Raw genomic sequence first — 13,931 nt, forward strand, 5'->3', positions numbered from 1 at the left:
ATTCTCTTGGTTCTTTGTACTTTATTTTGCTTTTAGTTCATATAGTCTTCCCAGGTCTTCTGAAACTATCCCTTTCATCATTTCTTATAGCACAATAGTATTCCATCACAATTATGAACCATAACTAGTTTAGCCATTTCACCATATTTGGGTAACCCCTCAGCTTCCAATTTTTTGCCACCACAAATGGAGCTATAGATATTTTTGTACATTGGTTGTTAGAGTATGTTTTGCTTAATCAATGTTTCCCTTAATCTTTCCTTGTTCTTTTTCCTCTGTCCTCTCCTCTTTACTTCTTGTTTCTCTGTTGAATGAAATATATTATATCTAAATATTTATTCTATGTATTCTTCCCTCCTTTGACCAGTTCAGATAAAGTAAGATTCAAGTATCAGCTGCTCCTTCAACTTCTTCCTTCTTGTTTGCATAGATTTTTAATTGTGAACCTTGATTGTGAGATGATTTTTCTTACCTTCTTTTTTCTCTCCCCAATGCTGATTGTATTTTTTCCCCCTTTCTATTCTTTCAAGACATAATTGAACCATTCCCAGGTCTTCTGTAATTAGACTCCCTTTGTGATCCTTGATGATTATAGGTTTCAGAGGGGACACATTAGAATGCATTTTTATTCTTTTTCTGTTTCTCTTGATTTCTGTGTTTATATATTTCTATCCAGCTCTGCTGTTTTCATCAGGAGTGTTTGGAAGTCCTCTATTTCATTAAAAGTCTACTTTTCCCCCTCTAATTTTCTCACTTCTGTTGAGTAAGTTATTCTTGATTGTAAGCTGGTATGCCTTGCTTTCTGGAATGCCTTGCTTTCTGGAATGCCCTATTCTAAGCTTGTTGTTTCATTATAGTAATAGCTGCCAAATTGTGTATGATTCCAACTGGCTTCTTGCTACCTTACCTCTTTATTTCTGGCTATTGGTGGTATTTTTTTTTTTTTGAACTGGAAGCTCTGGGTTTGGGAGTTTTCATTTGGGGTTTTTTTCCAGCAATGACCAATGAATTCTATTTCCATGTGGCCCTCTAGTTCTAAGAGATGTGGACAATTTTCTTTTATTATTTCTTTGAATATGATGTCTAGGCTTTCAGGCAGTATAGTGCAACTTAAATTTTCTTTCGATCTATTTTTCAGGTAATTTGTTTTTGTTATGACATAACTTATGTTTTTCTTCTGTGTTTTCAGTCTTTTGATTTTATTTTCTAATATTTCTTGTTGATTCATGGAGTAACTAACCTCTGTTTGGATCCTTTCTAATTTTCAGAGAGTTTGTTGCTTGCACAAGCTTTTGTATCACTTTTTCAAAGCTCTTAATTCCCTTTCCTATTCTTTCTTCCATAGTTCTCATTTCTCTTCTGTTTTTTCTCTAATACAGTCATTTTACTCAAAAACATTTTTTGTTCTTTTTAAAAAAACAAACTTCATCTCTTCTAGGAATTCTAGTTGAATTTGTGTCCCAAAGCTATTTCAGGGCAAAATCTGATCATTGCTTCTTTGGTGCGAACTCTGCAATTTCCTTCCCTGGATTTGTGCCTGAGCAGTAGGCATGTAGGTTTTCCCAACTTGGAATTTCAGTAGACTGTTGCTGCACTCAGTTATGAACCAGCTATGCTTCAGAGTGACAAACTGTAGGCTTCTGTTAAGTCTGGGATTCCTTTCCTGGTTCTTCCTTTAGCTTTAATCTTGCCTAGCAGGTGGATCTGAGACCCTGCTTCCCTCCTAGGATGCAAGCCATGCAGCACTTACGTGCTTCTGAACTGGCTACGTTCTTAGTGCACAGCCTAAGGATTGCTACCACTCCTAGAATGCCACTGCTAGATAATAGGTTCCATCCTTAGTGCCCCATGGATCTGTGACCTAAAACTTAGTAGTAGGTGACACTTTTTCCTGTAGCCTCTAGAAATTTAGTTCCTTCTGTGCTGGTTGTGAGACTTCTTCTTGCCCTAGTACTTGCATTGGAACGCTCCTTGAACCTCTGACTAGAACCCATTGTTAGCAGACCTTTATCAGACCTCTCTGTGCCAACCTGGGCTGGAAAAATTTCCTAATAAAAATTTCCTAATTGGATTTTCTAATTAGGATGTTGTCTGATGGATTTTCTAGATCTGTTTGGAAGAGATGGGAGTTTGGGTGCTAGTAGAGTTTGCCGTACTTCCTGTAACTTTGTTATCTTAGCTTCACCTCTTTCATAGGTTTTATTAATCCATGTGATTTTCTGTGTCCTCAGGTACAAACTGGAATTTGGGAATTTCTTTTCAAGCTGCTGATTTTACAGTATCTGATGGATACGAATGGAAAAATGTGGCCTCGACATAAGTGCCATTTATATGTCATTGAAATCTTGGAAGTGATTTCCACAGTGCCAAAGAGGCCATCACAGTTGGTAGGTATCCAAAATATTTTGTGAGCATTGATGTAAGAGGGCTCATTGCCTCCTCCAAATCTGATTGTGTGTTGGGGTTTCCTAATTCTTTTTTCCAGAATTAAATTTGCATTTAATAGCTATAAAGTTAAAAAAAATTGTGCAGGGAATTTGTTAGAGAATTTCAAAGCCCAAATATCTTTGTTCTTCAATGTATAAACTGAAAGTTTCTGTGCTAAAAATATCTTGGTCCTAATTTCTTTTGAGTTTTGCCTAATTAGAATTTTCTTTATGTTTATGTTGGATACCATGCCATGTTAGGTATCCTAAGATGTTGCTTCATTAATAGATAATACAGGATTCAGATTTCATAAGACCAGCTAAAATCTACAAAGGGCTTTAGTCCAGTATTTTTATAGCTTAAAGATTTGAACTTTGTATAATGCTGTGTTTTGGTCAATTAAGGTAAACAATTCCTATTCCATGCATTTATGAAAGAAAAAAACTAAGTTATAGACACTAATTACATTGTATGCTCTCTGACAGTCTATAAATGTTTGGGAAAATACTGAGTTTTTATTGTAAATTGAATTGGAACAAGCTTACCCAGAAGGGAACCTTTTTCAAACCATAAAATTTAATATGTAAGAATCAGCTTGGTATGAATGGACCATTACAGTCAGGAAGATCTGGGGTTCAAGTCTTCCTTTGACATATCAATTATGTGATGATGAGCAAGTCAGTTTCATTGACTATAAGGTTCTCTAAGACTGAATCATTCACGTAAATTTATTTTTTAAAGACATTTTCTTTATAAATTTGTTTTATCTTTCATCTATTATTTTTACATTTTCTTCATTTCTTTTTTGAAATGATTTCTCCTTTCTACTACCCTATGCACGTTGACTGGGTCAAAAAAAAAAATGTTTCACAACAGATAAGCATAGTCCAGCAAAGCAAATTCCCACACTATCCATGTCCAGAAATGCACAACTCATTCAGGATCTTAAGTCCATTACATCTCTGGCTGGTTTGGGTGTATGATTCATATTTGTGCCATGGACTTGTGGTTTGTCATTACATTAATTAGAGTTCTAACATCTTATTTGTTTTTCTTTATAATTTGTTGTGTAAATTATTCTCCTAGTTCTGCTCTTTTCACTCTGCCTCAGTTCAGAAATGTCTACTAAGTTTCCTCTTACACTGTCCGTTTTCTTTTTTCTTGTGGCATAATACTCCATTTCATTTATATAGCACAATTTGTTTAATCATTCCCCAATAGGTGGTTGCCCCCTTAGTTTTCAGTTTGGGACTACTGGAAAAACAGCTGCTCTTAATATTTTTTACATATGAGTCTTTTCCTCTAACTGATTCCTGTGGAATATAGGTCTGGTAGTACTATTATTGGTTTAGAGGCACTTTAATAACTTTGGGAGCATAGTTCCAAATTGTTTTCTAGATTACTTGGACCAAGTCTCAGCCCCAACAACAATGCATCTCCTTTCCTAACCTCCCCCCCAAAACAGGTTATATGTGTGTAATCATAAAAATGCTTCCATATTAATCAGTTTTTTATAAGAAGACTTGAAGAAGAGTTAAAGAAAGGAAGAGAAAAATAGTATACTTCTGTTTGTATTTGGACAACACCAGTTCTTTCTGGAGGCAGATAGCATTTTTCATCATGAATCTTTTGGGATTGTCTTGGATCATGTATTGCTGGGAATAACTAAGTCATTCATCATGCCATATTACTATGAACTGTGTACATTATTTTCATGGTTCTGCTCACTTCGCTTTGTGTTCATGTAAGTCTTTACAGATTTTTTTCCTGAAATTATCCTGTTTGTCGTTTCTTATAGCACAGTAATGGTCTACTAGTCTTATTTAGCCATTCCTCAGTTGATGGGTGTGTCATTTTCTAAGGAAAGTTTCCACATCATAAATTCCCCGTTTTGTTGACACTGAGGTTGCAAAGACCCCATGCAATCCTACGTACTTCTGTGTGCCCCACTCTGTAATTTAAAAAAAAAAATGAAGTTAAAGTTAAAATAATAAGGAACTTTTTGAAAGCTATTTTAAACATTACAGTTTTAAACACTTAATTTGTGCATTTTTTTTCTTTTTTTCTAGAATACATATGGCCAACAGTTCAGTTTTCTTGAAATCTTCCCAAAGGTCACATGCAGACCTCCCAAGGAAGTAATGTGTACTTCCTTGCCTTTGATTTCTTCTCTAAGTGAAATGGAACCAAGAATGGATCGAGAAGAATTCTGTAGCGAATCCTTCCAGAGACCTTTCCAGTACTTAAAAAGATTCTATCAAGGCCAAAACCTTGATATGTTTCAGTACAAACCAGGCTCCATTGAAGGGACACCAGAAGAATGCCTCCAGCAGTTGCTTATACACTGTGGTATAATGGATCCTTCCTGGTCTGAACTTCAGAACTTTTCTAGGTTTTTGAATTATCAACTCAGAGACTGTGAAGCGTCTCTCTTCTGTAATCCTGCCTTTACTGGGGATACTCTGAGAGGCTTCAAGAATTTTGTAGTCAGATTTATGATTCTCATGGCCAGAGATTTTGCAACTCCATCACTCCACATTTCTGATCAAAGCTCAGAGAGGCAGGTCTTCATTATGGATGATGTCAGTGAAGAGGACATTGCTCCTTTTTGTCTCCGAAAGAGATGGGAATCCGAACCGCATCCATATATTTTCTTCAATGATGACCACACATCTATGACATTTATAGGCTTCCATCTTGAACCTAACCAGAATGGTGGCATTGATGCTGTCAGCCATTTGGATAGGAAAATCATTGAAAAAAATATCATGACACAGGAATTATATGATGGATTACTCCATCAGAGGGTGCCTTTCAATATTGATTTTGACGAGCTAGACAGAAATAAGAAACTTGAAATACTTTGTATGGTTTTGGGAATCCAGTGGCCCTTGGACCCTGATGAAACATATGAGCTTACTATCGACAACGTCCTAAAGATTCTTGCCATTGAGATGAGGTTCCGGTGTGGGATCCCTGTTATAATCATGGGAGAAACTGGCTGTGGTAAAACCAGGCTCATTAAATTCCTGAGTGATCTGCGGCGTGGTGGAATTGATGCTGAGAATATGAAACTAGTCAAGGTCCATGGTGGGACTAGTGCAACCACAATCCACTCCAAAATCAGAGAGGCAGAGGCAATTGCTCTTGTCAACAGGACCCAGCATCAGTTTGATACTATCTTATTCTTTGATGAGGCCAATACAACTGAGGCTATAAACTGCATCAAAGAAGTTCTGTGTGACAACACAGTAGATGGAGAGCCCTTGTTTGAGGACTCTGGCTTGCATATCATCGCAGCTTGCAACCCGTACCGAAAGCACACAGAGGAGATGATCAGACGTTTAGAGACTGCTGGTTTGGGATACCATGTTAAAGCAGATGAGACTGTGGAAAAGCTTGGCTCCATTCCTCTGAGGCAGTTGGTTTATCGGGTTCATGCTCTCCCCCCAAGCATGGTCCCCTTGGTGTGGGACTTTGGGCAACTAAACGATATGGCTGAAAGACTTTATATTCAACAGATTGCCCAAAGACTTGCCCGCTCAGTGGGAATCACTCAGGATGATATTGATATAATCACAGAGATACTTTCTACTTCCCAGAGTTACATGAGGACAAGAGATAATGAATGTAGTTTTGTCAGCCTCCGAGATGTGGAACGTTGTGTGGAGGTTTTCAAGTGGTTTTATGGCCATAGTAGCTTGCTTTTGAAGAAGCTGGATGTTTTTCTCCAAGAGTCAAATGTTAACAAAAACAGTTTTGTGAGAAATCCTGTTCTGTGGTCTTTAGTACTGGCTATTGGAGTGTGTTATCATGCCTCTTTAGAAGAGAAGGAAGCATATTGGGAAGTTATCTGCGAGCTCTTCAAAGGGCCTTATAGTGACATAAAGACAGTTCTGGATGAAATAAGTCAAATACAGGATCTCTTTCTCAGTGGTGTACCTTTAAGAAAAACAATAGCCAAAAATTTAGCTCTGAAGGAAAATATCTTTATGATGGTGATATGCATTGAACTCAGAATTCCTCTCTTTCTGGTTGGAAAACCTGGAAGCTCCAAATCTCTTGCTAAGACGATCGTGGCAGATGCCATGCAGGGACAATCTGCTTACTCTGAACTCTTCAAGGAGCTGAAACAGGTACATTTAGTGTCTTTCCAGTGCAGCCCACACTCAACTCCTCAGGGAATCATAGGCACTTTTAAACAGTGTGCCCGCTTTCAACAAGGGAAGAATCTGGAAGAGTATGTCTCAGTGGTGGTCTTAGATGAAGTTGGGCTAGCAGAAGATTCTCCCAAAATGCCACTGAAGGCACTGCACCCTCTCTTGGAAGATGGTTGCATTGATGATGATCCTCTCCGTCATAAAAAAGTTGGCTTCATTGGCATCTCCAATTGGGCCCTAGACCCTGCTAAGATGAATCGGGGTATTTTTGTGTCACGGGGAGCCCCCAATAAGAAAGAACTTATTGAAAGTGCCAAGGGAATTTGCTGTTCAGATACACTTATTCAAGACAAAATTAAAGATTATTTTGCATCTTTTGCTGAAGCTTATGAGGTAGTGTGTGACACCCAAGACAAAGAATTTTTTGGTTTGCGTGACTACTATAGCCTTATCAAAATGGTGTTTGCTATGGCTAAAGCTTCTAATGAAGAACCTACCCCTCAAGAAATTGCCCAGGCAGTCCTTCGAAACTTCAGTGGCAAGGATAATATTGATGCATTGGAAACTTTTACAGCCAAGTTACCAGAGGCAAGGTACTCTGAAGAAGTCAGCACCCTCTGTCTTATCTGGCAGAACATTTATGGTGATAGTCAGACTAACCAGCAGGCAGATGTTGAATGCCGTTACTTACTTGTGCTGACCAAAAATTATGTGGCTCTACAGATTCTCCAACAGGCCTTCTTCAATGAGAACCAGCAGCCAGAGATTATCTTTGGCTCTGGTTTTCCCAAGGACCAAGAGTATACACAGATATGTAGAAATATCAACCGTATCAAAATCTGCATGGAAACTGGGAAAATAGTAGTGCTTCTAAACCTGCAGAACCTCTATGAGAGTCTCTACGATGCTCTCAACCAGTACTATGTTTATCTTGGTGGTCAGAAATATGTGGATCTGGGTTTGGGAACTCATCGTGTCAAATGCAGAGTTCATCCAGGCTTCCGCTTGATAGTCATTGAAGAGAAGGAGGTTGTCTATAAACACTTTCCCATCCCACTCATCAACAGGCTAGAAAAGCACTACCTGGATATTAATACTGTTTTGGAGAAATGGCAAAAGAATATTGTGGAAGAACTCCAGACGTGGGTAGAAAATTTCATCAATGTGAATGCAGACCAGTCTTTTGCCAAACACAGTTATAGCCCTTCTGATGTGTTCATTGGTTACCATTCAGACACATGTGCTTCTGTAGTACTACAGGTTTCCAGTAACCTGAGGCAACAGGAGTTGACTAATGAAGTTTATGCCAAGGTATCTGATAAAGCCAAGTATATGCTTCTGAATTGTGCCACACCAGATGCTGTGGTCCGGCTATCCAGTTCCAAACTGGGGTCATTTGCTGCAAAATCTCTTGCACAAAAATACTATCGTAGTCAGCAACATGATTCCTTTGTAGATTTCCTTAAGGACCATCTTCAAAGGAAGGCTTCAGGATGTAGCACCGTTTTTACAGAGGTGACTTTCTCTTCTCAAATTTCCTTTTTTATGTATCTTAAGTTTAAGGATTTTAGATAAATTCAAGTCAGTCTGTGTTCCCAGTTGATAATTTAAGTATGTACTTCAACTCTGTCTTAGCTGTCAGAGAGGCAGCATAACTACAGTGGATGGAGTATTGGAGTTGGGTAGATCTGGATTCAAATTGTACCTCTGATACTGGCTGTGTGACCAAATCCATGCCATTTAACCTGAGTTTCATCTCCTCATTTATAAAATGGAGAGACTTGACTAGACGGGTTCTACTATCCCTTCTAGCGCTTGATCTGTCAACCTATGATTCACATTAATGAGGGATATATATTGCATGGAATCTCCTTTTTGAATATCTATTGCTAATTATTCTTAGACACTTGGTAGGGACTTGTTTAAATAATATGAAAGTTATTTTTTTTCATGTTCTCAAAATATAAAGCAATTAAACGCTACTTGTGAAAAAACAAACAAACCTTATTTCTTCTGTTTTTCAGATCACTACTTTCTCTAGGCTACTGACTAGCTATGACTCTGAATTATTAGAGACTGAATTACAAGGTCTAGCACAAAAACCCAGGATACTCAGGCTACAGCAATTTGATACAGAATATTCGTTTCTCAAAGAGATCCGGTGGGTGTCCCTTTTTTTATTGTCATTACAACTTACACATGCCTAGAATAATTGTTGTAAGTGTCTGCAGATGTACTTGAACACAGGCAACTTGAGTCAGGAAAATGTGGTCGATGGTACTATAGCATTCTTTCCATTGCTGTTGTTACTTAGAAGTTAGCAACAATCATAAATATGTTTCCTGAAGTCAGTTATTTTGTAGTAGCAGGCAATGTCCCTTGACATTTTACTGCTCCAGTGTCCATTGCTATAATCCATACTCCCTTTTCCAGAACTGAAAATTCAGAGAATTTTCTGTTTCTCTAGGAACTGTTTGGATATTGCAGCTGGAAACAAAATCCTGATTATTCAGACCGATTTTGAAGATGATCCTAAGAGTGCTCAGCTTATTGCCTCAGCCAAGTATGTTTACATGTCTTGGGATATGGGGAACAGTTAAAAGGGTCCGCTTATTAGAATAATAACATTGAAGGAAAAGGGTATAATATAGGGAACAGAATGATTGCAATTTAGAATTTGAGAGAGAGAAAATTGTAATTTGGAATAGACTTGCTAACAAGCATGTCAGGTAAGGTGATGAATCTATGAGTGAATCCATGAAGATTACTTCATAATTTTTTTTCACTGATAGATATTCTGCTGTAAATGAAATCAATAATTGGCTGTTAGGCGAAGGCCACATCTTTGTCTACTTTATCACAAAACTATCTCGGATGGAAAGTGGAACTTCTTATGTAGGATTCCATGGAGGTAAGGCCAGTTACAATACTTAATATTCTTTCATGTAACTTGTAAGTAGTTTTTATGTACATCTTTTCTCCTTGAACATTTTCTATTTGAATCTTGATTGTTTTTCTCATCTGTTGTAAACATTTTGCTTTTAATTTGCTAAAGGAAATGAAATGCTTGCAATTTGGAATTTGTTGGAGAGAGAAGAGATGGTAACCCTGGGCTTCAGAATCAAAGAGTCAACCAGCGAGCATTTATTAAATGTCTACTGCGTGCTTAGTGCTGTTTGAGTTCTTGGGAATACAGTGAAAAAAGTGAAATAGCCCTTTGCCTTAAAGAAATTACATTCTCTTAGAGGAGAAAAGCTTATATACATATGTAGGTGTATACAAAATGATAAGGTAATTTTGGAGGATCCAGGAAAGACTAAACCTGGAGGGAAACAAGGGATTTTAGAAGATGGAGAAGATAAAGTGGGTTCTAGGCATGGGAGTCAGACAGTGAGAAGGCACAGAGATCCTACAGGGATGGACCCCATTTGTATGGGTGACAAATTACACGAAGGTATAAGAATGAAAAGGTAAGTTGTGAAGAGTAAGAAATTTATATTTGATCTTAGAGGTGACAGGGAACCACTGGAGGTTGAATGAGGGATGACAGTCAGAATTGCACTTTAGGAAAATCAGAGTGACAGCATTTTGAGGATAGAAAGATTGGTGGATAGAAGGCTGGGCCTGGGATCTGAGTTCAAATTTGGCTTCAGACACTTAATAGTTATATGATTCTAGGCAAGTCACTTAAGTGCTGTTTGCCTCAGTTTCCTCATCTGTAAGGTGGGGATAATTATAGCACCTACATCCCAAGGTTGTTGTGAGAATCAAATAAATAATTGTAAAGTGTTTAGCACATTGTCCGGTACATAGAGCTTTAAATAGTGCTATATAAATGTTAGCTGCTACTGTTACTGTTTTCATTGTTGTTGGTTGTGTTAAAGAGACTGAGAATGCTATTTCAGTACTCAGAGATAAAGGTGAAGAGGGCCTGGAATAGGGTAGTGGTTGTATTAGTGGTGAGAAGAAGACATGTGAGAGATGATATTATGTAACTAGAAATGATAATTTGCAGCTGATTAGGTATGTGTGGTGAAAAAGAGTGAGGAACTGGGAATGACAACAAGGTTGTGAACCTAAGTGACTGGAAGGATGGTCATGTTCTTCAAGGAAGTAGGGAAATCATTGAGGCCAAAGTCAGCAGCTGCTATATCCCTGAGGGATACCAGTTTGGTTAAGCAGTGTCCAGCTCTGTGTTTTGAATGACCAGTGCTTTCAAGGTGCTATTGATATATGAATTTCTTTCTACAGAAGCGAGGCAGATCGATGGGACTGAATCACTTTTTTACTTAAATTTTGAAACCATTAATGCTATTCTCATTTGAGGAGGGGTTTTTTTTTCCCATTTAGGAAACAAAATGCTTGTGTTAAAAAAAAGAAATGGGGAAGTTTGGAAGATGAAGGAGTTTTGGTAGAATGATAATGAGTTCTCTTGAGTTTGAGATATCTACAGGGCAACCAGTTTAAAGTAATTCATTAGACCAGGGTTGGGGAACCAGCAGAATAGGCAGTTAGTGATGCTTACCTGGAGCTCAGGGGAAAGATTAGGTCTGTAGATATGTGAATCATTTCCATAAGGGTGATAAATGAACTTTTGTGATTAGATAATCAAGATAGAGGGTAGAGCAAGAGAGGATCAAGGTCAGAGCCTTGGAGGTACACTCACAATTAGGGGGTGGGGTATGGAAGATGATTTAGCAAGGGAGGCCAAGAAGGAGGATTTTTCAGGTACTAGAACAAGAGAGCAGTATCGTGAAAACCAGAGGAGAGGACATCCAGGAACAGAGTAGTCAGCAGTGTCAAATACTGCATGGATGTTATTTTTTTAGTAACCTTTCAGTCATGTCCAACTCTTCATGAAGCCTTTGGGGTTTTCTTGGCAAAGATACTAGAAAAGTTTGCTATTTTCTTCTCCAGCTCATTTTATAGATAAGGAAATGGAGGCAAACAGGATTAAGTGACTTTCTCAGGGTCACACAGTTTGTAAGTCTGGAGCCAGATTTGAATTCAGAAAGAGGAATCTTCCTGACTCCAGGCCCTACACTCTATCCATTTTGCCATCTAGTTGCCCAATCCCTAATAGGGATATTAGGAAAAACAATTTTGGATGGAAAGGACTTCAGATGTTGTTTAACCCAATCCATTCCTGATCAAAGTACCAGTCAAATCTCCATCCAGCCTTTTCTTGAAGAAATCTAGGGAGATAACTTGGTATATCCTGAAATAGACCATTCCTCTTTGGTCAGCTTGTTAGGAAGTATTTCTTTTTTTTTGACTGTGATCTGCTTCTCTGAAGCTTCTTCCTGCTGCTCCTGGTTCTGCCTTCTGAGGCTGAGCAAAATAAATCTAGTCCCTTTTCCATATGACAGTCCTTAAAATTACCTGACAAGTATCATGTGTCCCCTAAGTCTACTTTTTTCCTGGCTAACCAGTCCTATATCTTTTTCAGATGAACTTCTTTATATATGTACACATGCACACATACACATGCACATACACATATACATATACGTACAAAAGAGGTGGAGAGAGCGTGAACACAAGCACAAGAGAGCACACAAGCTGAAGACCAATTTCAAAGATTATATAGAACCATTAATGACTACTTTTTAGGTCTAGTCATTCAACAATTTCCAAATCCACCTATCTCTGTTGTCCCTCAGACCTTATTTCTCCGTTTTGTCCACAAAAGCTGGCTGAGAGTCTTTGTCAAATGCTTTTTTTAAGGACTGATTTATCAGAATGACATGGCCTGTTATAAAGATGTGCTGGCTCTTTTTGATCACTGTTTCTTTTTCTAATTGTTCACTAACCATCTCTTTAATAATATGTTCAAAAATTTTTCCTGAGATCAAAATCAAATTCAACTGTCTAATGATTTATAGACTCGTTTCTTCTTCTTTTTTTTTTTTTTTTGTAAATTAGGACATTTGCCCCACTCCAGTTCTGAAATACTATCACAATCTCCTCCATGACATTTTGAAGTTCACTGATAGATGTATTATTCACTGGCAAAAACAGAAAAACATCAAGCCCTGTGTTATACTGAGGACTGGAACAATTTCTAGATCTGTTTCTGAAATAACTGAAGAATTTTGCCTGAAATAATGCTGGTGGGAATAGAATGAAAGGATATTAACATCTCTTACAGGCATGCTTTGATTACCATTGTCACTGGGCTTCTTAGCAGAGCTGTATACAAAGTATTTGAGTAGAAAAAGTGACATGTAGTTGGTTATGGACACAATAGTGTTTTGTTCCAGATTTAAGCCAGCCAGTCTATTAGTTAGGCATATAGGTCATCACATCATTCAGAATTTTCATCCCAGTAGTATAATAACGCAGAGAAGGCCAGATATTGTACAAAATCAGCCAGTTGCTGCTGGTTTCAGGGATTTTACCAAAGGAAGCAGTGGAAATTGGAACATTTTTTATCTGCATTAGCTCGGTTTACATGGTTGGCAAAGCAGCCATTTTATACTAAGGACACAAAGTCTTATGGTAAAACAAAACTTAGAAAGAGAAAAGATGATATTGGGGAACAATGTAGGTATAACAGTTATATGAATTCCTGCTCTATATGGAAGAATGTAAAAGTTTTGAGAAAGTACTGCTATAATTCCTAATGAATGAAAGATAAAACATTTATTAGATGTGCAGTTTGGCTGTTTCAAATCAGAAACGCTGGTTGTTGACTGGCAAAACACTACTGTTTTAGCCTCTTAATTAATTTTGAAAGCATTTTAACTAGATAAGAACAACAATAAATCTGAATTTCTGCTACAACTAAAAACAAAAAAGAAAAGCAAAGATCACTGCCAGTTCATTCAGTACCCTGAGATATAGTTTATCCTGATTAATTTTTGTGCAAGAAAGAATCTAAACCCTGGTTCTTCAAAGCTTGCAGCTGGCTCACTATTCACTGTATTGTGGTATCCCACTGATGTTTATTTTTAAATTAAAAAAAAATTATTTTTTAGTTTTATTTTCAGTTCTGGATTCTCTTCTTCCCACTCACACTCCCTGCCCCACCTATTGAGAAAGCAAGAAATACAAATCCCATTACCAGAATGAAGTCATGCAAAACAAATTTCCTCAGCCATATTTTAGGGAGAGAAAAAAAAAGAGGAAACAATAATTACTTTACTTTGCACTCTGAGTCCATCAGTTCTCATCTGGAGATATGTTTTGTGGCAGTCCTTTAGAATAAGGACCTTTCTCCTTGGAGAACATAGGGAGTCTCCTGTAGACCTCTGCTTTCTACAATTGGGCTCACAGTCCCTTACTCTCCCAGTGTGGATATAGCTGTCAGCTTAAGTCCTTGTCAGAGTACCCACTTTATGT

The 13,931-nt window shown here is 37.7% G+C and overlaps 1 protein-coding gene across 4 annotated transcripts in view; it reads left to right on the forward strand.

Moving 5' to 3' along the window:
- The window catches only part of RNF213 (ring finger protein 213), a 162,195-nt gene that overhangs the window by 90,964 nt on the left and 57,300 nt on the right, over window positions 1-13,931 (forward strand). For all 4 annotated transcript variants that reach the window (XM_072645241.1, XM_072645243.1, XM_072645244.1 and 1 more), the window contains 5 exons: window positions 2,232-2,387; window positions 4,497-8,102; window positions 8,612-8,748; window positions 9,055-9,150; window positions 9,380-9,498. In XM_072645241.1, coding sequence (XP_072501342.1) covers window positions 2,232-2,387; window positions 4,497-8,102; window positions 8,612-8,748; window positions 9,055-9,150; window positions 9,380-9,498 — 4,114 coding nt within the window. The remainder of the gene's footprint in view (window positions 1-2,231; window positions 2,388-4,496; window positions 8,103-8,611; window positions 8,749-9,054; window positions 9,151-9,379; window positions 9,499-13,931) is intronic.

Source organism: Notamacropus eugenii, chromosome 2 (genome assembly GCF_028372415.1).
Source record: "Notamacropus eugenii isolate mMacEug1 chromosome 2, mMacEug1.pri_v2, whole genome shotgun sequence".
Classification (NCBI taxonomy): domain Eukaryota; kingdom Metazoa; phylum Chordata; class Mammalia; order Diprotodontia; family Macropodidae; genus Notamacropus; species Notamacropus eugenii.